This window comes from Hippocampus comes, unplaced genomic scaffold, assembly GCF_001891065.2.
Source record: "Hippocampus comes isolate QL1 unplaced genomic scaffold, H_comes_QL1_v1.1 scaffold234, whole genome shotgun sequence".
In the NCBI taxonomy this organism is placed as follows: Eukaryota; Metazoa; Chordata; class Actinopteri; order Syngnathiformes; family Syngnathidae; genus Hippocampus; species Hippocampus comes.
In genome coordinates this window covers 419794-447457 of record NW_017805479.1, presented here as the reverse complement: position 1 = coordinate 447457, position 27664 = coordinate 419794, and the positions used below count along the sequence as shown (strand labels likewise).

The 27664-nt window shown below is 42.4% G+C and overlaps 1 protein-coding gene across 1 annotated transcript in view; it reads left to right on the top strand.

The window, feature by feature from the left end:
* LOC109519234 (aryl hydrocarbon receptor-like) overlaps positions 1 to 27664 on the top strand; it is a 42543-nt gene that overhangs the window by 12469 nt on the left and 2410 nt on the right. Inside the window, exons 3-10 of the mRNA XM_019875645.1 lie at positions 9179 to 9288; positions 19133 to 19222; positions 20920 to 21049; positions 22595 to 22728; positions 24145 to 24347; positions 24437 to 24546; positions 25686 to 25827; positions 25989 to 27591. Coding sequence (XP_019731204.1) covers positions 9179 to 9288; positions 19133 to 19222; positions 20920 to 21049; positions 22595 to 22728; positions 24145 to 24347; positions 24437 to 24546; positions 25686 to 25827; positions 25989 to 27591 — 2522 coding nt within the window. The remainder of the gene's footprint in view (positions 1 to 9178; positions 9289 to 19132; positions 19223 to 20919; positions 21050 to 22594; positions 22729 to 24144; positions 24348 to 24436; positions 24547 to 25685; positions 25828 to 25988; positions 27592 to 27664) is intronic.

Below are 27664 nucleotides of genomic sequence, written 5' to 3'. Positions count from 1 at the left end.
GGGGGGATCAAACAAATTTTTTTTAAAAAAAAAGTGTGTGTGTGTGTGTGTGTGTATATATATATATATATATATATATATATATATATATAATATATATATATAAAATACATTATTTTTATTATTTTTTTTTTTTAAGAGCCAGTGTTTCCTCTTAGGGGGCCTCCATGCTGAGAGGTATGGTTCTTGTCACTCAGCGGGGATCGAGGTCTCCTCTCCCACTCCACATGTCATACATGGTACCAAGTACTAAGACTGACCAGTGAGGGCTAACATGCTGCCAGGGGGCATAACAGACTTCTGGAAACTAAAAAGAAGAAGGAAGAGTAGTAGTAATCCTATTGCTAGTAGTAGAAGAAATAGAAATAGCTCAAATCATTTTTCGCTTATCTGGAATACATTGGGGCGGCCCGGTGGTCAACTCGTGAGCGCGTTGGACTCACAGTGCAGAGGTGCAGGGTTCGATTCCAGCTCTGGTTTTCCTGTGTGGAGTTTGCATGTTCTCCCCATGCCTGCGTGGGTTTTCTCCGGGTAGTCTGGTTTCCTCCCACATTCCTAAACATGCGTGGCAGATTAATGGAACACTCCAAATTGTCCCTTGTTGTGATTGTGAGCGTGAATGGTTGTTTGTCTATGTTTGGCTGACGATTGGCTGGCAACCAGTTCAGGGTGTCCCCCGCCTACTGCTGGGATATGCTCCAGCATGCCCCGCGACACTTGTGAGGATAAGTGAATCAGAAAATGGATGAATAGATGGAATACATTGTGGTTGAAGAATCTTCTTATCATTTACATTGTTGTGAATGACTTGGGAGACACATTTTACAAACACTCAACAGAATCAGTTACTCCTCTTATTTGTGTCCATCACCATCCATCCGAGGACCGGCCAGATTTGGTGTCTACCGTACACATTAGGATTTGTGACTGTAAATATTGACCTGGATTTTAAACATTTCGCATTTTCGACCCTGACTATTTCCTGAGCAGATCAAGGAGGGAAATCATTCTTAACATACTGCGCACCACAGAATAACAGTTCAGAATGGTTCTATAGACGCATCTAATAACAATGTTAGTGACAAGTGACCATGTCAGTGTAAGTAAATGCTACGCCACTGTCCAGTTGCAATTATTAGCTTTGCGTCTAAGCGGCATGGAAGCTGAAGCCAGCTTAAGTGTGTTTAGTTTCAACTCTGGGAACAGCCAGTAATCCCAAATCAGACGACCTCCAAGAGGTCTGCAATGTTTCGTAATGGGTCAGGAGATCCGATAAGTATTTGGGACCTAAACCATTCACATGTTTTAAAGTTTGAGGTTGATTCTGTGAGAAACTGGCAGTTAGCAGATCCAGATTTAGGAAATGTTAGTTTTTCGTAGTTGGTACTTTTTGTTGATGTTACGTGTTGATTTTGTTTCATTGATTCTGTGGCCCAGTGTGCAGGATTCAAACTGCTTGCCCTCCAGTTGCAAATATCACGTCCTGAACCACTGTCACCCCCAAAAAAATGCAGTCACATAGACAAACAAAAAAATTGTTGGACTGACTGAGTTTCGTTCTGTCTGCTGTGGACCAAACAAGTGGCTTGCATGTACTAAAATGAAATACATCCATTAAATTATTTCTGGAAAACAACATTTTTGTATGGTGTTGGCGTTTTGGGTTAACTGAAACATATGAAGTATATAATTAATTTAAAAGATACAAATCTGTCAAACAAAACATTTTCATTGTGTTTTGGATAAAATAAAGAACATTTAAAAATCCCCCCAAACAACTTGAAATTACATTTAAAAGAAACATGCATTTTGTCAGAATAGACAGAAATTTCAGATTTTTTTTTTTTTTTTTTTTTTACTGCTAAAATTCCAGGCTACTAGAACATTCTTTATAATTAGCACTAAGCCTTATTCAACATCTAAATAGGCAAGTCTGGAAATTCCAAACAAATCAGCTTGTGAACTTCTTGCATTAAAACAACCGCTTACTAATGCATGCCTACTTTGTCCTGTGGCCTACATTTTCAAATCTGGCTTGCAGCCACGGTCCGATTGCAGTCAACTTTAGTGAACTCAGGGATTTATTTTTGCATTTTGGCACACATTGCGACATGTTGCGTCTCCGGACATTGGATTTGGAACATTTGCCAAAATTGTCTGAATGGTTCTCTGTTATTTTGACCCGAGAAATACTCCTTGGATTCTGAAGGTTTTTTTGTAGCATCGAAAACATTTTGGTCACACCACGCGATTTCCGTCCAGTATGCAATTGTTTTGGTCTGTGTGCAGGGCTCATCTTGTGATGGCCCCTGTCACTGTTCATTGCCAGTTCAGCCCTGCCTTTATTACGCTCAATACGGCGGGTTAATGCTGTCCACATATAGCAGTGTTTCATGATTCGGAGCGCTGCTATTGTTATCTAATGTGACATGACGATGTATACATACAATATGCGATGTAAACAAACAAGTTAACTCTCCACAAAGAGAACAGTGGTTGAATTATGTATCGCTTTTTAGTGTCTAAGCCACAGCTGCCACAATACTTCAAAACAAAACATCATTCGATTGTCGACTGAAACTATCCTATCTAAAAATACTTCCTTCATGACCAATAAGTGAAAGTGCAGCCATCTTCATTCTGAAACAGCAGCTTGTTGATGTTGCGCATCTGAAGTCAAAGTAGATTTTGTTAAGTCTTCTTTGGCTGCGTTGTGTGTTTTTGTTATCAAGCGGCATGCTGGAACGACGCCAACATGACATGTAGGGATTGAGGAGAGAATTGAAGCAGCACAAGCCCAGAACATCCCTGCTAATCCCGGTGTAAATAGCATGATGGGACAAATTGAAAATGGTCAAATATTTGGTAAATATTTGCAGTTGCTTGATGTTTTTATTTTGACATTAACGGCTAACCCGGGTTGGCACTGGCTCGGGATGACGCCATGTGGCTAAGCTTCATGCTGGAGGCTGTATGAGCAAAGCCAAGATGGCCTTTCTGACAAAAAAATAACGTTCGGTGCTAGCAGCAACGCCTTACAGTCCTTTGTTTTTCAGGCAAAATTTTCGCTAATGTAGTCTATACTATAAAAAGATTTCTGCAAATCACATGTGAAATCCACCAGTAATAAGGCTTACCATTTTTAGCTATCAACTAGACACAGGATATTCCACGTGAATCAAATGTTTCACATGGATGGATGGATTGATGGATGGATGATATTATTGATATTATATCATGATTACATCATTGTTCTGGGTGCAGTCAGTATTTGGTGTGACCACCATTTGCCTCTGGCAGTTCAACATATTGATTGAAAAAGGTTGTTGATTGTGGCCTGTGGAATGTTGGTCCATGTTGTCATTCCTCAAGAATGATGGGTAGAGTCGGGCAGCCCAGTAGTCGACTGGTTAGCGCGTCGACCTCACAGTGCAGAGGTGCAGGGTTCAATTCCGGCTCCGCCCTGCCTGTGTGGAGTTTGCATGTTCTTCCCGTGCCTGCGTGGGTTTCCTCCGGTTACTCCAGTTTCCTCCCACATTCCAAAAACATGCATGGCAGGCTGATTGGACACTCTAAAAATTTGTCCCTAGGTGTGGGCGTGAGCGTGGATGGTTGTTCGTTTTTGTGTGCCCTGCTATTGGCTGGCAACCGGTTCAGGGTGTCCCCCACCTACTGCTTGAAGAAAGCTGGGATAGGCTCCAGCACCCCCCGCGACCATTGTGGTGATAAAGCGGATCGGAAAATGGAGGGATGGATGGATAGTATTACTAGGCCAGCCGGGTGGTCCAGTGGTTAGCGTATCGACGTCACAGTGCAGAGGTGCATGGTTCGATAGGCTTGAGCATTCCCCACGCCTCTTCTGAGGATGAAGCAGACTGGAAATAGAAAGATTATTACGAAAGAAAAGTGATGCAAAAGCAGGATGCATAAGTGCACCCAATACTGCTATCTACAAAAAGTTTTTTAAGAGAGAAGACATTCGGGTGGTGTTTCCCATTTTTGTTTACGTGTCAGGTTCAACGTCAATTTGTCAAATTGCTTTTTGGCACCAACTTCAAAGCAGCAAAGTAAAAAAAAAACAAAAACAAAAAAACACACACACTTAAGTATTTATGAATCTGTATCATAATTAGTATTCTTTATTTGTGCTTTAACCACAGTGTTGTGAAAAACATGTTGGTCAGCTTAGTTAGTTTAAGTATGTTCTATTAATAAAGTTTGACTGATTGAATTGAAATATATTCCAGGGTGGCTTTAGTAACTGTTTCTGTTTTCCGATGCCTTAATTATTTAAAATAAAAAACAAGTTCACCTGAAACCGAGCGACTGCATTATATCTTTATTTATCTTGATCATTATATCTAAAATTAAATAAGCCCTCTATTTAGTGCAAAGTCAACATCATCAAGGACATAACAATGAAACAATGAAAATAAAAAGCTCCCGAAGGCAGCTGAAGTTGGATGAACTGTCTGATTTCAGGGCCACTGCTTATCTGTCAGCTTTCATTTTATCAATCATCCGAGCATACGTCAAAGCTCATGAAGTCTTCCTTGTCATCCAAGCACAGTAATTATGATATCAATATTTGTGCATTCATTTTATTCAATCAGGATCACTGTCTGACTGTCATCAGGCGCTAAGCTGCATTTGTGTTTGATAGAGGCATGTACAGATGCGGTCGCCTCAAAACCAGGTCACAAAGGACGTGGAAAATAGATGGAAAAGTTCCACTCTAATATGTTTTTGAAATGCTTGATTGCTTGGCCACTGGTGTGGACTAAGTACCTAAATCTGCCGATGTGAGTGTAATAAGGCCGGTGTTGACATGCAATTTAATTTAGTAAAAAAATAAAATAAAATACCGTATTGGCCCGAATATAAGACGGCCCTGATTATAAGACGACCCCCTCTTTTTCAAGACTCAAGTTTGAAAAAATACTTTTTGAACACCAAATTAATTTTTATACATAAAATAATTACAGTACATATGAAACAAATGATTATAACAATATATTTGAGAGAAAAAGCATGTTGTTTTTCCTCATTCAAATCTTAATATCTGAACATTTAAATATGTAAACTAAAGTGCAATCACATTCGTAAATGAATGGCTTCTGGTTTTTGAAATGTAAATTACAGTACATCATAACTTCTCCTCAGCTGCTGGTTAACCTGGCCGATCTTCGACCCACTTTTCTCCAGATTGTCGCTACGTTTCCCCATTTTCTGTTATCTCTTCTATTATGTTCTTCTCTTTTCTTTCTTACTGCTATTTTTTATTTTTCTTCTTCGTGCTACCGCTATTTTTATTTTTATTCTTCGTGACAGGGGTTCACTTTGGCCTGGGGAGTCAAGTTCAGCATTCGCTTCAATGATATCTGGCGCCATCTAGCGTCGTGGATGGGTATAATGTCTAGACCCCTAATATAAGATGACCCCCACTTATTTTAATGCAAAAAACACCGTCTTGTATTCGGGCCAATACGGTCATTATGAAAGCACCAAAATAATGCTTGCAGTTTGCGCCGCATGTGTTTTTCAGCTTTGCCTTTGTGACTTTGATTATTGTCTGTGTCTTATACTGTCAAGTGTGCCCTTTCAAAATCAAACCCTTACAACGGAAATGATTGCCTTCATGCTTTTATGGGTTAGCTTTACCTCTTTTGTAGATCATTTTTGGAGCGCAGCGAAGGAAAGCAAAGACAAATATAGTGAGGACACTCGTGTTGTAGCGTCATTTCATACGAGATCACTAGGGTCTTTTGCCATGTATGTTCGTTGTTTTCGTGGCACCCCGTGATGCTAAAATGAGCCCATTTGGGAACAGCAAGATATTCCAAGCATTTCACTGGAAACACCCATGGGTAGACTGCTGCTGTGCCACATGTATGTTATGGCAGTGGGGAATGTAAATTTTTCATTGCGGACACTTCTGCCCACTGAAGCTTGCTAACGAGATCTGCTCTTTGTCCTCCTCTGGCCATTCAAGAGGCTTTGGGCCTGGCCCACATTTAATAGCAGTATTCAGCTACTGGTCATGCTGCTGAATACCTTCGGTTTATGATGTGCCGGGAAAATCAACAAAAGATGACAAACATTAGGATATTATGATATTGGAACATTTTGGAGCCAAAATTAAAATGACAGACAGAATATTCAAGATTGAAATGAGCTTGTTTTAAAGAATACAATAAGCATGTACTGTAGTTTTTTTTTTTTTCCACAGGTCCCAGGTGACTTAATGACATATCTGTTCAGGCCCAAGAATTACAGAACACATTTCTATTTTTAACCCCACTGAACTCAGGAGCGGGAAAATTAACACTGCTCATCCTGCCTCCCTCTACTGTAGGGCCAACTGCGAGTAAGCTTTTGATGCCATGACAACCGCTGGCAGGGATAGGGACTTGCTTCAGGGCAGTAAATAAAAAAAAAAAAATCGAGAAAAATTAACTTGCACCTCACATTAAAAGAATGTGTAAAAAAAAAAAAAAAATGTTGACCAGTGTAACGAAACAAAATCGTCATCCAAAATACACCATAACTCATTGGCAAGTTGCATACAGGAGGTGCAGAGTTTCATTCCCTTTTGCTGCACGTTATTCGAAGCTGTTGTAGATGAAGCGGGAGTGATCCGAAATCTCCTTTGATCAGATGACATCGCCAAAATTATCGATGTCGCGACTCTCAGCCACGGCATGCATGACAACATCAGTCATGTTTGCTACACGCTAAGTTTGCAAAGCAACTATGTAGCTTTCCAACAGCTGAAGGTTCGTCTGTTGGCGACTACTTTATGACGAGTTGACCAACAGTTATTCACAGTCACCCCTATAGGCATCTTAGATTCTTCAAGGAAAACTCCTCGCTGGAGCCATGTTTCGAACGCAGGACCTCTCAACTGTGAGGCAGGGATGCTAAAAATTAACGCAGTATGCACGCCATCTGAAATTTATCTGATTGGAAATTGGTAAACTTCGGACAAAGGACTAACCTCATCACCTGAATTAAAATTCACAAGATGAATATGAACGTAACTGGGATGCTCATAAATGAGGTCTCCACATTGTGAGACAGTCAACCTAAATGATCATGAGGTGATGTCATGAGAAAGAAAGCAATGGGCTAACACTTTAATCTCTGACCCCTGCAAGGAACACCGTGCCATGACCCATGATGACCTCTGACCTGGCGCCTAGTGGGTGGGGGAGTGACGTATGACATGATGGGGCAACGAGGTTTTGGGTCAGTTCTTTTGTTGTCTGCAAAGGAGGGTTAACAAGGAGTCCATGTGTGAATGGCGGGGTGGGCTTCTCAGCTATCATATGGACTTGCTGCGACAGAATGCTCCTTCACACGGGACACGGCTTTGGTCTGACACCAATGACCTTATTCTCAAACAAACTGCATGTGACATAATCCAACACGTTTGTCAGCCAATGGCATGGGGAGTTATTACTCATACTAACTTGTGATTGCCTTGTTATGACTTGTGGACGCTTGTGGCAAGAAACCCATAACCGTAAGCGCATTTTAGCCAGCCATTGTCCAGAAGAAAGTCATTTTCAGAAAATGCCAAATAGCAAGGGAAGTGTATAAAAAGGGGATATTATGCATGAGGACTGACAAAAATACTATGCAACCTATTTTGGTAGATTGGAACGTGGGCGCTCGGCGAAAAAAATGTGCCTAACTTCAGTCAAGTTTCTTGTGTTTGGTGCCATGATGTGGCTTCTCTGGACACTCCAGTGCACTGAGTGCCCTCGCCCCCGACTCATCTGACAGTTCTGAAACAGAAAGTAGTCTGCCCTAGACACAGAGCCAGACAATATTCAGTGCTGTGGCCACAGTAGAACAACACCTCAGTGAGAGGTGTCCAGAGGTGACCGTGCATGTGTTCTTGTATATGTGCATTATATTTCATGAAACCATGACTGTGGATGGTATGATAAACAATTACTTCTCAGCCATGTTGTTGGTTTGCTGTGGCGTGTAAGTACCGGTAATGATTTTGAGTGACGTGAGTAACTGTAAATACATTCTTTACTTAGAACAGGTTTCAGAATTTGCAATCAGATCGATTGTACGTTTACTCTTTAAATATGCAATTCATATATTTTAAAACTTGTGAGAGTTTCAAGCGCTTGAACATTTGGCTACTGCATCCATGTGAAAATGGCAGAAAAATCACAGATATGAAAAATCTACCCTAGATATGAGGGTGGCCGGAGGGGAATCCGCAAAGCAACAAGGGGTGCCCTCATTGTTATCTTTAATGCGGTTCCTTCATTGTGAAATTACATTTCATCACCGCTATTTTAGGACAGTAAAAAATACTTCAACATAGTAACAGCACCCAATTTTGTTCATTTTGAAACAATTTGGACAACTTAACACAAAAATATATATAGATCATTTCTTATTCTATTGCTCCTTCACCTCCCTTGTCTTTCTTTTTTGGGTTTGTGGCGATCCAGGGTCAGCCGAAAATCACATTCGTCTGCGTTTATTCCAGTATTTCTATCAGTCATCACTCCACGAGCAAAAACGGGAGTCTGTCAGTGATGGACCGACAGCCCTTCCGTCAGTACTGACAGACAGGTGTAAATGCCCTTTTCTGACATTCTGTGTGCACGTAAAAATTGTCAAATAAAACAATCAGGTTCCACGATGCTACGATGAAACTGTCTTTTGAACAACTACTGCGATTAGCTGGCAACCAGTCCAGGGTGGACACTGGCTCTCATCCACAGTGAGCTAGGATCAGCTTCATCTTACCTGGATCAAAAATGTTTGCAATGAATAAATGTGAATCGTTCTCCCATGATGAGATCTCAAGTACTACTATAAACATTTTACAGTGATGAAAAAAATTAATAATGCGGGTGACATCTGATCAGTGACTCAGAACAAAATGTGGGTACTCCAATACACTTGTGTGTAGAGGAACGTCTTCAGAATTTTGAATCATTCATGATTAATTCAGATTTTTTTTTGTAATATTAAACATTTATCATGGCAAGTCCTCATCAAGTTTGAAAACACGGATTTGTATTTGGGAACTAAACAAGCAATGAGCCAAAGTAGACTGGCTTTCGCATCCTGAGGATCACAGGACCCAAATCGCCGCCACCACCCCTCTCCAACCCAGCTTCATATTCTTCTCTCTCCACAGTCGCCCTGACGAACCGGGAGAGAGTCACTCCAGTCACCCTGAATAATGTCGACGGAAAAACAGCAGGAGCTGTAGAGGCCAAGATACCTGAAGGAGAACTTTTGCTGCAGGTCAGTCAAGACGTAAAGTGATCAAAGGATTATTTATTGACAGCGTCACTGAATCTGAAGAACTATCATTGTGCAACAACTTGTCTCGATCTTCTCCATGTATTTTTTTAATCTCGAAAAAGTCCTCAAAATTCTATTGAGGCCATCTATTCGGATGCCAAAACTCTCGCGGTGGCTTTTCACTCAACACATCTGGCACTGTCTGGTGTGCACTCATGCAACAATACTGCACTGTTTTGTACACTTGAATGGTCCGCTGCTTGTTGACCAAAATATTTCTAAACTGAACCTGCACTGAAGCGTTCAGTGTTTGAGATTGCTTATAATGACCTGCATCTGTTTGTTTGTCAGGGGGGGAAATACAAAATTATGACTCGTCCAGTTTTGCAGACATTTTTTATGTTAAAGAGGAAGCCATTACAATGTAGAGTGATTCCATCCATTTTCAAAACTGCTTATCCTGTTTAGTGTCATGGGGCTCTGGCATTCATCCAATCTGATTTTGGGTGAAAGGCAGACTCTAGCCGAGACTGGTTGTCAATCGCATGTGTTGGGGCTTCACACGTCACTATTCCCTTTGGTAAATGAAATCATCGTTTTGAAAACTGCGTTTTGTATTTCCTTGGGTAGTCTCTGTGTGATCTCAAAATTGGTTTGATCAACTGAAACCTTTGTGTGTGACAAATATGCAAAGAAACCAGAAATCAGGAAGGGGACAAATACTTTTTCACAGCATCCATCCATCCATTTTCCGATCCGCTTATCCTCACAAGGATCGTGGGGGGTGCTGGAGCTTATCTCAGCTGTCTTCGGGCAGCAGGCGGGGGACACCCTGAACTGGTTGCCAGCCAGCCAATCGCAGGGCACACAGAGATGAACAACCATCCACGCTCGCACTCACACCTAGGGACAATTTAGAGTGTTCAATCAGCCTGCCATGCATATTTTTGGAACGTGGGAGGAAACCGGAGTACCCGGAGAAAACCCACGCAGGCCGGGGAGAACATGCAAACTCCACACAGGGAAGCCCGAGCTGGAATTGAACCCGCGACTTCTGCACTGTGAGGTCGACGTGCTAACCACTGGATCACCGGGCCGCTTTTTCACAGCACTGTATGATAAATAATAACAATTAATAAATGACTACATTTCCAAATTTTATCTAGCAAGAATGCTGGCATATTAGCTAGCTACATTTATCACAACAACATCGCCCTTCCTGTGTCGTGCTCGTATTCTGACAGTGAGAAAGACAAAGCACACTACTTTCAGTAGCGGATGTAGATGACGATCTATACACTGTAACGTTAGCAAAGAATCAAACTTTAAAACACTCTAATAATGCATTCTGATGTCACAAGTTCTACTACTCACTTTGTTATTGTAGCGCACAACTGACTGGAATTTATAATCCGGTAAACACGCTACCGACTTAGTCGCACTCTTTGCCCTTCAATGCACATGCACAAGCCATGTAAACTGGACTGCTAATAAATACAGTACCTGTATACAAATGAACATAAAAATAATCAATAATTAAGGCACTTCAGGTAAAGAGATGAACATATTTTTTCCTAACAATGGATGAATTTGGGGCCTATTCTCCAGGCTTTTGGTCTCTCATTAGCATCGAGACAAGTCCCAGTCTCCACTTGGTGATACAACCAAAACACATAATGAAGAAAAATATTTGTCAATTAGGGCGTGCAACATCAATGCCTTTTAAGAGATTGTCAGAATGTAACCGATCCTGGAGACTGTCACTCCGGACGTTTGCTTGAACATTTGACTGTGCTAATCAGGGTCTCACCATGTGCTTTCTACTAATTGGTTGATTTAATTGAATGGGACACACCCTCAACCTTTGATCAGTCATTTTTCAAATTTTATATCAGGGCCTTTCTCAAAAGTGACGGGTTAATAGGGGTACAAAGGCGACCTGACATTTTGCCAGCTTCGGCAGCATCCGAAGCGGAAAGGGAACTGTGAAGGTGAGGGGGGGTTAGTTGACCACCTGACAGTCATTTTCCCCACCCTGTTGTATTGTAAGCAATTGTCAACTACTTTATACATTACACTTGACACTGACTTTGTCACAAATCAAATGACTTGAATAGAATATTCCATTGTAACTGTGTCTGTTTGAAGTCACACACAATCTAAGACAGGCATGTGCAGCTGGGCAAAAAAGAGAAACATTTAAAAAAAGTTTATTTCCTCCAAAAATACTACAATGCTGATGAACATTCAATATACGTTTTCCATGAAAAACAGGCAAAAGTCCAAAATGCAAAAAAAATAGAAAAAAGAATATGTGAACACACGGGTGCTGAACTGCGAGTATGCAGAGGTCGACTGTATTTTTAGGTTGTAATATGATCAATCACCAGTAGATGGCAGGTATGTCTTAGTTGACCTTACAATGGGTCTTCTACTGGCCCAGAGGCGTAACAACCTGGTGATAGGCCTCGGTGCAAAATTTTTTGGAGCCCGGACCCCTGCCAAAACACAAGCACATGCGCGCACTCATGCATGCTCACTAATGCGCACACATGTTCAATGCACACTTGCACGGCCACTGGAGAGAACTGTTATTCTCAGCATGTATTTTTTGCAGGGCGCCCAATTTTAAAAATCTGATTTGTATATTGAACATTATCAATATCAGAAAAAAATGATCCAAAGCATTATATTCTACTTTACACCCTTTAAATCTGATTGACCTACCAGGGAAACGAGACACGGTGGTAGGGTCAATGCCACTTCACTGATGGAGCTAGCTGGCGAGCTTACGCTCGACTTTGGCCGGCCGCTAGCTTTTGCCTGGCAAGTCTATCTTGGTCATTTTAACGTTAACTTCTTTGTGCAAATTCTGTCTTTTTTGCACGCTCCTCGTCACGTCATCGATACATTTCCTCCTCTCATACCAGCCACTCAGTGTGACTGACCTGCCCCAAGCTCCCAAGCTATTTTATTTACAAAATCAGAGGTCTAAGCCGGACAGGTGACATTTCCTCCTCTCATACCAGCCACTCAGTGTGACAGACCTGCCCCAAGCTATTTTATTTACAAAATCAGAGGTCTGAGCCGGACAGGTGCTCCCCCCCCCCCCCACCATGGGCTCCTAATGCCATCTGAGTTCTGGTGGACAATGCCCTGTACTACAACGTAAGTCGACCTAATATTTTTGGGTAAAACTGGAAGGATATGAAAAACAAAGTACCTCAACAATTGTTATGCATTTTTGAGTGAGGACATTTTTGTGAAAAAATGTACAAAAGGAGTTCTTGTACTTAATGTTGGTTTCTTGTTCAACATTTTTGTACCATCTTTGAATGGTACTTTTCATGCAAGAGAGTCCTTTGCACTGGAAACAAAACATATGCACTTCGCTGGATTTGGAAATATCGAAGGATACTGTTCCTGTATTTAAAATGTGGTGCATCTTTATTGAGCCGTACAGGATTCTATGAGCTCTTTTCCACGTGGCCAAACGTTTTGTTATACAAACCATCTGGCACATCAGGTTAATTAAATCCGTCTGATGTGAACATCTGCTGGAAGTCCAGCCTCAACTTTGCCCCAAATTAAATATTATTTAAAACTCTACCGAATATTGGCCGATCTTAAACATGGCACAAACATTTCAATGATACTATACAACTAAAACACTGTAATTATTTTGTTTGTAAATACCTTTAAATCTTGTATTTTTAATGAAATATGACCTACATTGAGTGTGCTACCTTGTGTATGAAATGCGCGACATAAATAAAGCTGGTTTGCCTAACAAGGCATTAAATTTGGCCATACCACTGTATGTTGACATTGATACTTCCAAAAAAGGCTGAACAGAGTGCATCCAGGCTCGCTTCATGGCAGTTTTGTACTGTATGTGTGATTGGATGGAGCAAAAACTCAGTGGCTGCCAGATCGCTTTTGATCTGCCGGAGTCATTGATTTTCCAGTCCAATTCCTCCCAATGTGCACCACACTGGCATTCCAGGAGGGGAAGGAGACGCCTGCCCTCCCACCGCAACACGATCGTACCGGGGGAAGTTTCGTTATGTCGTTATAGTCTGCAATCCTTTTGGCTCGCTTGTAATTAAACATGAAAGCTCATATGGAGAAGCGGGCTCGGTCAAGAGGTTACCGTTCCAAATAGGGGGCCTCTTCCTGTTTGCTTCTGGTTTATTTGTAAAAAACAATCTTTTTGTTTGTTGCTTATCATTTTGTATGTATTTGAACTCCAGAATGACACGATGACTTTAAAGCATGAGGTATAGCTATGATTATGCCAGTGGTCCAATGTAGCTTGATTCACAAAATGGTTTGTACTGTAAATCCAGATCAAGCCTGTTATACCACCACAATGTAGGCCATTTCTGCAGCAGCCGCGAACAGTGCAACATCGCAGCCTATAAGTCGGCAATAAAAAGGATAATCGCCGCTCGGAGCAGTGCTGCATGTGCAACACAAACAGCATAAGAATTCAATTCACATTGTTTTCTTCGAAGTCCATTGTCGTCACATAAGTGACAATTTTTTGTTAGCCCATCAATGGTCAGCAGTGTAAAACCAGCTTCACCTGACACGAACAAATTATACTGAGTGATTACGACCAGTATCAAGAGCATGCTGATGAGTGCGAATGTTAACAATGGAACGAGTTAAAAATGTGTACTTGTCCAAATTCCACACATTACGTCTTTCCTAGTACAGACTCCAGTCAACTTGGTGCTAGTACAGCAGGCTGACCAATACAAGTAAAAAGAGGTTCACCTGGACCCCAATGTAAGAAGGCTGATAAGCGGGAAAGTAAGGAAGAGATATTTGGGGATTTTTAGGAAACAAAGGAAAATCCTTTGTGTACTGAACGCTGCTGCACAGTACTGCTTGCTGGAAACATGGTTAGCTTTAAATGATTGAATCAAAATCCACGACTGACAAAAATGAATGAAATATTACTTCAATGACACAAAGTAAAGGCGTCAGTCCACTTGTGGTAGGACAACTATTCTCCGCCTTTCCCCCTGCAAAACCTTTCCCACAGAAAATAATCGAATTTAACAAAGCCTATTTTCCGCATGATATGGCGCACCTAAAAGCATTCAATTTGTAATGCCATTTGTAGTCAAATGTCGGTGTTTGTGACTAGTTCTCATCGCTTTGTTACAGCTGCAGCAGTTGTGAAGGCTTTATAAATAAAGCTGTATTGCATAATGTATTCCCTTTAGTGTACCACCATCTAGTGGATGCGCAGCTCAACTGCAGCCACGATTGTAGCTTCTATTCTATGCGCCTTACAATGCAGTGCGCCCTATATATGCAAACAGGTTTAAAATAGGCCATTCATTGAATGTGCGCCTTATAATCCGACGCGCCTTATCATGCAGAAAATACGGTAATTCTATATTTATCACAAAGTAAATGCTTTAATCAGTTTAGTGGCCACTGATGTGAAATTCACAGCTTTGACATTTGGGTGTTGATGTTTATCGTGCAGGAAGTGTGACAGGTCATTTTGGTCACTCCGTGTATGTGGTGTGTGTGTGTGTGTGTGTGTGTGTGTGTGTGTGTGTGTGTGTGTGTGTGTGTGTGTGTGTGTGTGTGTGTGTGTGTCCAAAAGAATAACAAAGTCTCCAGCATTAGTCACTTGCTCAACCCCGCAGCCGCCCCTGGCCTGTTTTGGGAGCGAGATGCCTGGGCTTCTATGCATGTTAGTGTTGACATTTTTGTGTGTTTGTTGTGACCTGTTTGTTTACGGAATGTTGGTAAATGCAGAAAAGGGCATGTGCGCACCAGGTGAGCTGGAAATATCACCGCTTCTATTCACCTAAGAGGCTTTGTCTTTCCTTCTATTTTTTACCTGTTTTTGCAACCACCTAGGTTTTAAAGGTTAATGTCAGGTTTATCCTTATGCCATAAAAAATATCCCAATCCAAACTCTGGACACCAATGAAATAAGAATAAAAGTTTCATTAAACATGGGAGCACATGGCATGAACAATAACAAGTAACAAACAAAACAAACAAAAAAAAAAACAACAAAGAACAAAGGTCAATGTGTTGCCTGTAAAAGACACAAAGTAAAGAGTATTACCAAAGGATGGAGCCTCGTCTACTAAAAGGAGACGACAAAAACAAACAAAAAAAAATTGTCATATCAAATCGGACCTACAAAACAGAAATCAAGATGGTTTTCCTGTAAAATGGAGAAAAAAAACAATAGGCACGCAAGAGTAACTAACTAGACAGATGGAGGTGAGCAATTGAAATGCGTGCAATGTCTCCTTTCCGCCACGGCTGCACTTATCAACCCATTGATTGGCAAATCGAAAGCAGGTGTGCGACAAGGAACCTCCGATCACCCAGTCTGGTGTCTCACCAATGAGACTCTGCTCATCTATTCCAAATGACCAATCTTCTGGAACGGGGTTGACTCACTTCCACTCTGAGTTGCCGCCACCGAGATGGGCCAAGCAGGCAGGCGCACAATGAGGGCTCTCTAATGTGGCGCCCGTCGGTACCACGTAGCCCCCAAGGACCACATGAGTCGTTCGCCGGGCTGTTCCAACACCAGTGATGGGACATGGTGAATTTCTCAGAATGCTGTGGAAGTGTTCATTTGAAAATATAAATACTGGCAGAGATTTTTAGAAATCAAGTGTTACATATTAGGGTTTATCTGTATCTTCATTGTGAGAAATCATGAACATGATCAAGTCATCCATAATAAAAGCCAATATATAAGATAATAAAACACAAGAAAATGATATGAAAGGGGTGGCCCGGTGGTCCAGTGGTTAGCACGTCAACCTCACAGTGCATAGGTCGTGGGTTCGATCCCGGCTCCAGCCTCCCTGTGTGGAGTTTGCATGTTCTCCTGCGTGGGTTTTCTCCGGGTAATCCGCTTTCCTCCCACATTCCAAAAACATGCATGGCAGGCTGATTGAACACTCTAAATTGTCCCTAGGTGTGAGTGTGAGCGCGGATGGTTGTTCGTCTCTGTGTGCCCTGTGATTGGCTGGCAACTGGTTTAGGGTGTCCCCTGCCTACTGCCTGGAGACAGCTGGGAAAGACTCCAGCACCCCTCGCGACCCTTGTGAGGATAAAGCGTTTCAGAAAATGGGGGGATGGATGGATGATATGATTAAAAGTAATTTGAGAAAACTTGTCAATTTAGAAGTAAAATCTCTGTCACTGTCTATCATACAGTAGTAGCATTTCATGCTAATCAGGAGCCAAGAAGTTGCTCTCAGTTCCAAAAAGTTTGGTGACCCTTAGACATAATTATTGTCCCTGGCTCTGTTCCTGTACCCTGAGATTTGCCCCGGAGGGCGAGAGGGTAGCCTTTCTTCTGCTTTTTTAGTCTGGGAAAGGTCCTGGCTGTTGTTTTGGGGGTTCTTAAAAAAGAGAGTGCTGTTCTTCCACGCGGGACTCCCTTGGTCTGCGACGGAGCTTCGGCTTCACCCCCCATCCCAATCAGAACCTGAGTGTTGCTTTAGATTTCACTGGATGTGGCGCTGTTGACATTGACTCGGGAAGTTGTGGGTCAATGGGCAGAATACTTTGCAGGCCTCAATTCCACCGAGACGCTTTCCATTGAGGAAGTAGAGTTTGGGAACTCCCAAGTGGGCTCTCTTATCTCCAGGATTGAGGGCACTGTGGTGAATAAAAAGCTGCTCATGGCAGGGCCTCAGTGGTGAATAACATCAGCTCGAAATTGGTGAAGGCTCTTACGCAGTGGGGTCTCTGCAAAATCATATGGACATTGGGGACAGCACCTCTGGATTGGCAGACGGTGTGGTGGTCCAACAACAGGGGGAGCACGCGTAGCTTCCATGATATGTCTCGTAGGAGGAGCAGGGTTGTTTCCGTTCTGGCTTTGGAACTGTAGACTAGCTCTACCCCTTGAGCAGAGTCCTCAAAGGTGCCCAACCAATCTACATGTGTTTTTTGGACTTTAACAAAGCTTTTGACCGGGTTCCCTGGGGACCTCTGTGTGGGGTGCTTGTGTGTGGGTTGCAGGACCCCCAAATATAAAAGGCAAAAGAACAAGAACAGGAATACAAGCAGTTGGAATGAGCTTCTTCGTGTGGCTGTGTGTGTGTGTGTTGGGACGGGTGGGGGGGGGGTCCGTGTGGGTGCATTGGATGGTGCGAGGGAGATTTTTTTTTCCTGGGCAAGGTTCTCGTGCTTGGGTCCTGGTAATTCTTTGGCTTCTGTGACTTGGAGGCTTGCAAACTTTGCATTGGTGAAAGGTTGGCTCCATGTTCTGAGGTGAGCCAATCTGATAATATAATGTTGGTTGGACCCATAACTGTGTTTGCAGCCAAACGTTTGCATTTATGGACATAGCAACGACCTTCATGTTCCTGCCTGTTTTCGTGTGTGCTGTTTTGCTTCTGTTTCTGTTTTATCATTAAGGGTTTTGTTTTCGTATACTTTATTTCATTTTTTTGGTTTTGTTTTTGAGCTTCAGATAAGGTTCAGTTAGGTCACAACACTCACACTAATAAACTTGTATGATAGAAAAAGAGAAAGGGGATGGATGGACGGGTGTTTGAATGGTTTTGCTGCCTGGACAGGTTGCCATTGCGAATTATAATACTGACACAAGTTGCATTTGATAATTATTATATCGTCGTCATCCTCTGAAAAGCACATATTCCATTTTTGTCATTTTCTTTAAAAAAAACTATTTATGTGAATGGGATGTCCAAGGGGCGGCACGGAGGTCGACTGGTTAGCATGTCTGCCTCGCAGTGCAGAGGTCGCCGGTTTGTGTCCCTCCTTGGCCTTCTTGTGTGGAGTTTGAATGTTCTCCCTGTGCCTGCAAGGGTTTTCTCTGGGTGCTCTGGCTTCCCCTCACATTCCGAAAACATGCAAGATAGATTGATTGAACGCTCTAAATTATCCCTATGTATGATTGTGAGCGCAAATAGTTGTTTGTCTATGTGTCTATGCCCTGCGATTGGCTGGCAACCGGTTCAGGGTGTTCCCCGCTTACAGCCCAAAGACATCTGGAATAGGGCCAGCATTCCCGCGACCCCTGTGAGGATAATCGGATTAGAAAATGGATGGGTGGATGGACTAATGGATGCATGGATAGATGGATGGGATCTTCGAAATGTGGAAACCCTTTTATGAAAGAACAAAAAACAAAAAGCTATCTAAAATGTGCTGTTGGCCCAAATTTGCTGTCTAAATTCGTTGCGTATGAGATCAAAATTTAATGAAGTTTGCTCATCAATACTGATTCTGACCCATGATATTTTGCTAGTTTCTGAGTGGGTGCTTTCACTTGCTCTCACTGTTGACACTACATCCATACATTGTCATTGTTGAATTCAATCATTTGAATTCTGGAACAGGTTACATCTTTGATGGCGGTGCGGGCACCCACAGCGGCTCCTCTTGTTTTCTAGTTGAGAGGGAAGACATTTCATCTGTGCTCTACAGCAATAAATAGTACAACAAAGCTATACTTGATTTTTTGCAGGCTCCCACTGAAACATAGAGCAAACACACTGGCATCGCAAAGCACACAACAAAATAAAATCATTGCGAACCTTCAATGTATTTGAAGACAAAATCTTTGGTTAATAGCCACTTTTAGAATGGCTGAAGAATTGGCAAAGACCTGATGAATAGGTGCATTAAAAAATTTCCCCGTGCTACACATTATTACAACTTGAGATGGCCTGCGCACTAATGTTTGTTGTGTTAATTTTATTCTGAGTAAACATTATGTAACAATTAAAAAAAACAACTTGCAGGAAGACTCTTGCCCTTCTTTTCACCGCTGCTTGACTAACTAACTCTGTGTTTCCTCCTCAAGGCTCTCAATGGGTTTGTCCTGGTCATCACTGCCAGTGGTACCATCTTCTTCTCCTCTCACACCATCCAGGATTACTTGGGCTTCCATCAGGTCACTGATTATATTTCTCATTCAGTTATGTGCTCTTTGGCTTTATGACTGCATGACCTCACGTTTGGAGGTGGTAGGAGGACGCAGGTTGCGTGCAACATTTGCTGGAAACTGCTCAACATCCTGGGGTTCACTCCCTGCATGGTACCAAGAATCACTCCCACCGAAATACAATGAAAATTTGACCTTATCAGGTTTGGCCTTTTACGGGAATGGGACAGTTTCAGCAGTAGAACACATCAATCACCTATCTAGACTGTCTAGGTCAATGTTTCCCAAACTGCATTGAGCCGAAGCACCCATTTTATATCAGAAAAATCTCATGACACACCAACATACAAAAAGAGCAAAAATGAGGATCTTGTCTCAATTTACTCACATATTGACTTCATTTGTGTGAAATCCTGGCCTGTTAAATTGAACACAAAGCCATTGTACTCGCAGGAAGCCATTATTTGTTCAGTTGAATGAATGAAGATGCACAGTTTTATTGCACCTCCTGCTCTCTTTTGGAAGAGCATTTAATTGTTGCGTCTTTCATTGTATGTCTCTGGCATGGATAGAAGAACAAAAATATATTTATAATTACTGTATTTTGCGCACTATAAGGCGCTTTGGAGTATAAGGCGGACCGTCAATGAATGGCCTATTTTAAAACTGTTTTCATATATAGGGCACACTGCATCATCATAAGGTGGATAGAATAGAAGCTCCAATAGTGGCTGCGGTTGCGCTATGTATCCACTTGATAGAGCTACGCAAAAGGGAATACAATACAGCTTTATTTATATAGAGCCTTCACAACTGCTACAGGTGTAACAAAGCGCTTTACAGAACATTTAAATTAATACGTCCATGAAATCAGAATATTGATCCATATGGAGCTCCCCCATGATGTAGCATGACGCACAACATAAAGTCCATAGGAATACAGGGTTGATTCCTTGGCAACCCGTGATAACTGGTCACAAATATGGACATGAAATATATCAATACAAATGGCATTAAAAAAATAATAAATGAAGGACAAAAGTCATGAGGACAATTGATTCAACATAAAGGCACACAAACCTCATGTGCTCACATCCACAAGGGGCTAATCATCCTTAGAAGTTTTGCTTGTCTCTTTCTTCCTTCGTTTAGTTAGTAGTTAACTGTGCTTTTGGTATTTTCTTCGTTTCACAATGGCTTCGCGGCGCTCACAAAGCAGTTATCTGAGTGTGTGTTGTCGAATACACAAGTCAATTAGTGTAGGGCAGAAATTGGTTCCTGCTATTAATCAGCACTAGATGGCATAGGAACACTAACGGGGAACCAACTCAATGGGGAAGATAAAAAGACTAACACTGTCTATAAGGCGCACCGTCGGCTTTTGAGAAAATGAAATGCTTTTAGGTGTGCCTTATAGTGCGGAAAATATGGTCAGAAATTGTCAGTTTTGCACAAATTAAGTGAAATTGGATCATATCCAGCAACACCCCTTAAGATCTCTCACATACGAAGGCGCCAGATAGGAACCATTGAGTTAAGATACAAGTTGACATGTCACAATAATTTAATTCATTCATCCATATCCAATTTGCATTAAGTACTCAACTAACTTATTTGTTAAATTTACTGTAGGATGCTGGCATGCCTGGCTCAGACAGTCATTACTCAGACTTTGACTCCCCACTTATTCTTTTTTTTTCCCCTAGACCGACGTCATGCACCAGAGTGTATATGAGCTGGTCCATACAGAAGACCAGCAGGAGCTCAGGAGGAACTTACACTGGGCGTTGAATCCTCCTGCAGCACCATCAGCCATCAGCCAGGACTCTCCTCAAGGTTGATAGTTTGTTCTGCATGTCATATTTTCACCAAGTCCATCTCAAAATGAAGAGTCAGTTCAAACTTCACAAAGGGAAACAAAAAACTTGAGGCTTCTTCCAGCTGATGTCCGCCAAGGTCTAAGAGTAGGGCTAGTTAAACTACATCAAGATGCCAAGGCATGTCCAACAAATTTCGAATAAGCTCCATCTTTGGCATGTTTTCTGCACATATGCTGGATTTTGAATTTACTGATAACAACCCACGTGTTCCTTTTCCTCTTTGGCCTGGAGGACATGACATCCGTGATTTCCAAAACAAATTGAAATGTGGACTCATCAGACCACAGGCCACTTTTCCGCTTTGTGGCGACATTTCAGAGTGTTGCATTTGTAGATGTAACAACAAACTATGTTAACTGACAATTGCTTTCTGTATTGTTTCTGAGCCTATGTGGCAAAATGCTTGAAACAAAGATGGTGTTTTTTCTTGCAATGCCGCTTGAGGGATCATAGGCATTAAATTTTGTTTTTCGGCCTTGCTGTTTTCATTGCAAGTACTGCTCCAGATTCTCTGAATCTTTTGCTGATATTAAGGACTGTATCATTAAATCCTTCAGTTCCGTGCAAATGCACACTGATGAACATTCTTAAAATGTTGGACTATTTGCTCACGCAGTTGTTCACAAAGGAGTGAACCTCGCCCCATCCTTACTTGTTCAACAGCTGCTCCTTTTATACCATCCCTTCAGCATCCCTCAACTTTCCCAGTTTTATGTTGCCCCCCTCCGAGCTTTGTTGTAATATGCTTCAGGCATCAAGTTCAAAATGAGGAATATTTGCTCCCCTAAAAACACATTCAATTCGATCAGTTTGAAGATTAAATATCTTGTCTTTGTCGTGTATTAAATCGAATAGAGCTTGAAAAGGACTTGAAAATCATTGAATTCTGTTTTTATTGACATTTTACACAACATCCCTACTTTCATTTCATTTCATCACCATTCAAATTGAGGTTTGTAATAAGACAGCAATGTGTAATTTGTAATAGGAGACTATCTTTTTCGTCAATGACTTAATTAGAACAAAGAGCCCATGTTGGCATACAAACATTGGGAATTCAAAATCAGACGGTTAAGTACACACAGTTTAGGCAGTAAGCCATAAGACTGTCCCTCAGGTTGGGTCACATGACCTTGTAATCTTCAGCGGGCTTACAAGGTGAAGTGGTCCCCTTCTGTATTTTGGTTGTAAGATGCTTATGTCTGTGTCTTTGGATTTTAGCAATAAGACCCATAGCTCTGACACACACTCTTGATCTCAAGCTTGATCTCAAATGTGATTGCTGTTGTGCAAGTTGGATCTACACAAGGTGGTTTTAATGGTCGAAGTTAGACATTTAACCCAAACTAGAATAGAATTCAGACATTATGGCAAGAAAATAATTTCCCTTTTCTAGCTCTTGATACCTGCAGCACAATTGACCGTATGCAAACAGGCCAACAACATAGTCATTGTGTTTTGTGTTGCGTTTGCCAATAATTTGATTGCCTTGTGTTTGTAGAACTGGAACCGGATAATCACTCACCCTTAGTCACCTATAACCCTGAGCAGCTTCCTCCGGAAAACTCATCATTCCTGGAGAGGAGCTTCGTGTGTCGCTTCCGCTGCCTCCTGGACAATTCCTCTGGTTTCCTGGTAGGTTTCGCGGCAAACCATACTGTATCTACAAAGTGATGACATTAACATACTGAATAGATGTGTTGGACTGGGCAATCAATTTTTTTGATGACTGTATTTTCCGCACGAAAAGATGCACTGGATTATGAGGCGCACCTTCAATGAATGGCCTGTTGTGTAATTTTTTTCATATATTGGATGCACTGGATTATAAAACGCAATCTACAATGCATCCACTAGATAGAGCTATGCTCCTTCCGTTCGACTCGAGAGGCGTTCATGACTGCCTCCGAAAAACGTAAATAAACGGCATTTCCTTGATCATAGCACCAACAGAACGATCAGATGTCAGTAAAATGTAGGAGACTGGACTGTCTCAGAAGTGTTTGTTATTTATTCCTTTGTTGTGTACTGTATTCACAAACGAGGAAATCACAAAATAAATTCTATAGGGGGGCTAAAGAATTTATTTCCTCTCTTGATTTTCTGTTTTTATGCATTATTTTCAATTTTCGTAGTTTCATTGAAGGAATTGTTAATTTACGTTTTTCGGAGGCGGTCATGAACGCCTCTCGAGTCGAACGGAAGAAAAGAAGGCACGGAGACGGACAAAGACGTGCCTGTATTTGTTGAGACTGTGAAAACCATGAATAAAGTGTGCGTTTTAAAAAACAACATCACAGCTCTCCTTTTTTCAGAGCTGCAACAAAAACGTATTTAATGAAGCAGCGACACAGTTCACTGAACCAACAGCAAGTTTTAACATTGTAAGCATGTTTCCAGCAAGGAGACATCTTGGGGCCGACATATTACTGTAATGACCATGCACAAGGCGCACCGGATTTTAAGGCATGGTGTGAGCTTTTAACAAAATGGAAGACTTTTCGGTGTGCCATATAGTGCAGAAAATACGGTAATTGAATTTGGGGCGTAAAGCTTTTCTTTTCCTACCCATCTGAGGTGCAAGTTTCGTCAGTGATTTAGACCTGGGTCAGGTTTACAGCGTCAGACAATGAGCAAAAATCTGTCCATTGCAAAGTTCAGTATGATGAAACCCTACCCAACCAAAGGGGGTAGTATAACCAAACCAACTTCTTTCTAGGGATGCCAATAATGTACATTCTTACAGTCCTTGATACGCCTGAAAGTGCTCCGATACTACACACTAATAGCACATAGCCTAGCACTGATAGCCCAAACATTTTGGAACGAAGATCGACTTTTCGACCAACCAACCTCCCACGATCGACCTGTTACTGCGCACGCACATGCACATACACACGCACGCCATCATGCGTGAGACCTTGAGATGACCTGAGATTTTATTTTGAAGACATATTGTTGCCCATCTTTATAATCTAGGAGAGTAGTAAACAGCACGACCATGGTAAGGTGTGACAAGAAGGTCACAAGTCAACTTTCTCTACATTCCAGGCGCTGAACTTCCAGGGCAGGCTGAAATTTCTACACGGACAGAACCAGCGACAAGAAAACGGAGGAAAGGCACCAGCCCAGCTTGCGCTTTTTGCCATCGCAACTCCTCTACAACCTCCATCCATCCTGGAGATCAGGACCAAGAACATGATCTTCAGAACAAAGCATAAACTGGATTTTACACCGTTGGCTTGTGATGCAAAGTAGGCTTCAAAAATTTGGTTCCAGTGCAGGAAATGTAACATTAAGATTATGCCAAGATCACTGATCTGAATTGTATGTCTCTCTTCAGGGGGAAGATAGTGCTGGGGTACACAGAGGCTGAACTGCGGGTACGAGGATCTGGTTATCAGTTCATCCACGCCGCAGATATGTTGTACTGTGCAGAAAATCATGTCAGAAGTAAGTTTCACTTACTTTCAAAAAACACAAATCATGTCAGATGTGATCTAAATCAATGTTTCTAAACCTGTTTTGTGCCAAAGGTCAGTTTTATCACATGAAGTAAAACATTTACATGGACCAACACAGAAACCTGTACAATTATGTAAATTTCAACACACTAATAAACTTAATGTAGTTGTTATAATCAGGGGGACCCCTTTTCAATGAGCCGGTTCCACTGTGATAATTTTCTAAATTTTGTCCCCAAACTCTAAAGGCTTTTCTTTAAACGCCAGGTCATTGTTCTCCATGTGCCAAAGTAGTTTTGAAGGCTTCATTGCATCATTTGTAAGCTCGTTGGCACATATTACGCAGTGTCAATTGGCCAGAAGTTGGCTGTTTTCCATCCCACAACGGCGCAGACGCCGTCTTCCACCTGTGCGACTCTAAGAAAATACTAAGGAAACTCCACCCATGCTCAAAGTTAGACCGCGCTTTGTGCGATACTTGCGCTGGGCATGAAAATAGTCTTTAATTGTAGAGGTAGAGCATAACTAAGACACAATGAATTGAAAATGAAATTCGTTGCCAACACTTTAATTATCGATTTTTTTTTCTGATTTTTAACGATTCATCAGTTTGTGTGTGGGGCTGGTAGGCTACCAAATGACGCGCTGATCTAAATCAACCGACACTTAAATGCAAGATACTCTGAATTCATGAGTTATCCGTCTACTAAAATACCCACGAAATATAGTGTACCGGTATTTTGAATGTAGTCATGTCAAAAAAAGTTGAGGACGCCCAGTCCAACCCAGTCAGAGAGTTAAAACAGCTTTTGCTAGTAATCCCCTGGGATTACGGAGCAGATTGAGTAAAGCTGTAGAGCTGCCAGAGTAGAAGATGGGAAAGGGAGGGCGGGTCTATAAATCCACTGCATAAGCAAAGTATCACAGATGACCCAGCACTAACACATTGTGAAGAGAAATACCTCAGAGGCCAGATATGTTACTCTCACCAGTGTGGCTCAAGGATCAACGTGCTGTACATAAATCAATTTGGAAAAAAAAAAAAACACAAAATTAAATATGAAAACTCGCTGGCCGTCCAAGGGTCATCAGATGCAACAATACTGATTGTATTTGTTTGTGCTGTAGTGATGAAGACTGGAGAGAGCGGACTGACGGTGTTTCGGCTGCTAACCAAGGAAAATCGCTGGAAATGGGTGCAGGCCAATGCTCGTCTGGCTTACAAAAATGGCAAACCTGACTACATCATCGCCACCCAGAGGCCCCTTTTGTATGTTTCTTTACTCTTAAACTCACAATACTGAAAATGTGATTTTTATTCGGGAGCCACTGTTGGAACATTCAGTTTACAATTGCGGATACTCACCTTGTATCATATTTCAACAAAGACCGCAGCAGTTCCACTTCATAATCCTGTTTTATGTTTGGCAGGGATGAAGAGGGAGGAGAGCACTTGCGTAAACGCTCCATGCATTTACCCTTTACCTACGCTACAGGCGAGGCCTTGCTTTACCAGTCGAACCATCCCATTGCAGGCTTCAGAGATGGCGTTTCTGAGAAGAACGGTAGTAAGTCAAAGAAGAGCCGGACTGACAGGTTGTTAAGAGATGGTCTGGACCCGGGATCACTGCTTGGGGCCCTCATGAGCCAAGATGAGTCGGTGTACGTTTGCCAGCCTGCCCTGGATCCCAAAATCTCCTTTCACAGCAGCTTCTTTGGAGACCAAATGGGCTTCTCTGATTCTAAAACCAGTTTGCACAGAAGCTGGGACACACCCAGCAATGGTGATGTGGATCAAGGTATCACAGAACCGGGCACCAGCTTTGACCCACTGCTTGCTACTCTGGACTCCCTCTCACTGGAAGGCCAAGGAGTCGTGGATTCGGAAGATGGCGGGTGTTCAAACGGGGAGTTATTTGGCGCTCTGGAGGGTTTGGGGCTGAGCGCTGAGGATCTTGAGCTTCTCCTATTGGATGAGCGGATGATTCGAGTCGAGATAGACCCAGAGCGTGTGCCCACCTTGGATGACCTACTAACGAATGATGAAATTCTTTCATACATCTATGACTCCATTGAAGGAAAGACTGATTCCGCAGACCAGAGAATACAGGTGCCACCCTGCAATCCCTCAGTGAGTGCAACAACGGGGTCGGTTTCGGAAAGCACTCTCACCTCTGACACAAATGTGAAAATGCAGTTTCCTCACCATAAGCCTCCCGTGGCCGGGAAGGCTCCCATCGTCCAGTTGTCGCAGCAGATGCAAAAGCACCTCAGCATGTGCTCAGGCAAAGGGGTACACAACTGGGGCCATCAGAATGACCATTTGGCCAACATCTTAGTCAACGGAGACCTGATGGGGCATGTCGAAGCTGCCCCCAACGGACAATGGTCAGCCCAAGACATTCTCGTGAATGCAGGTATACAATTGGAACACATAAACTCACAACAAACTGTTTTCAATGGCAAGGCATCGGATCGAGACGGGGAACTGGAGCAACAGCATGAAACCTACCTTCAGCAGCAGCAGCAGCAGTCCCTGATCCAGAACCAGCTCTCGCAGCAGTGCCACGCCAAACAGAAAGCCGCCAACCGAAATGGACTGTGTACCAACCCCAGCTCAGAGCACTCGGCAGTAAAATCACAGTGGCAGGACTTTGGCTTCGGAGAGAGACTGGATCCGTGCCTCAATAACAGCCAAAAAACTCATGCGGAAACATCGTTAGATTCCTGCATGGATTACAGCATCCCCAACATTGACAATTCGGATTACTCTCTTAACGGCGGTGGGTTGTTCAGGAGCAGCGCGATTCAGCACAGGGCTGAGTCCACAGTTTCCTCATTCCAGGGGATTACCCAGAAACTGCAGCAGGAGCCGATCCCAGTTCCTTTAGCTCAGGTCATCTCCAGCCTGTCCCAGGGTCCGCCTCTGAATGCCTCGCTGGAACAAATCCTGGCGGTTGGCAAACCTTGTCAGCAGGTGGATCATTACAGCATGGTGGCCTCGGACTTGCCTCGTGAACCCAATCATGGCAAGGTAAGAAACAATGAACCTGGACCGTACAGGACTCAGGGAACCACGTTTAAGGCGATGGGCAGTCATTCTCAGG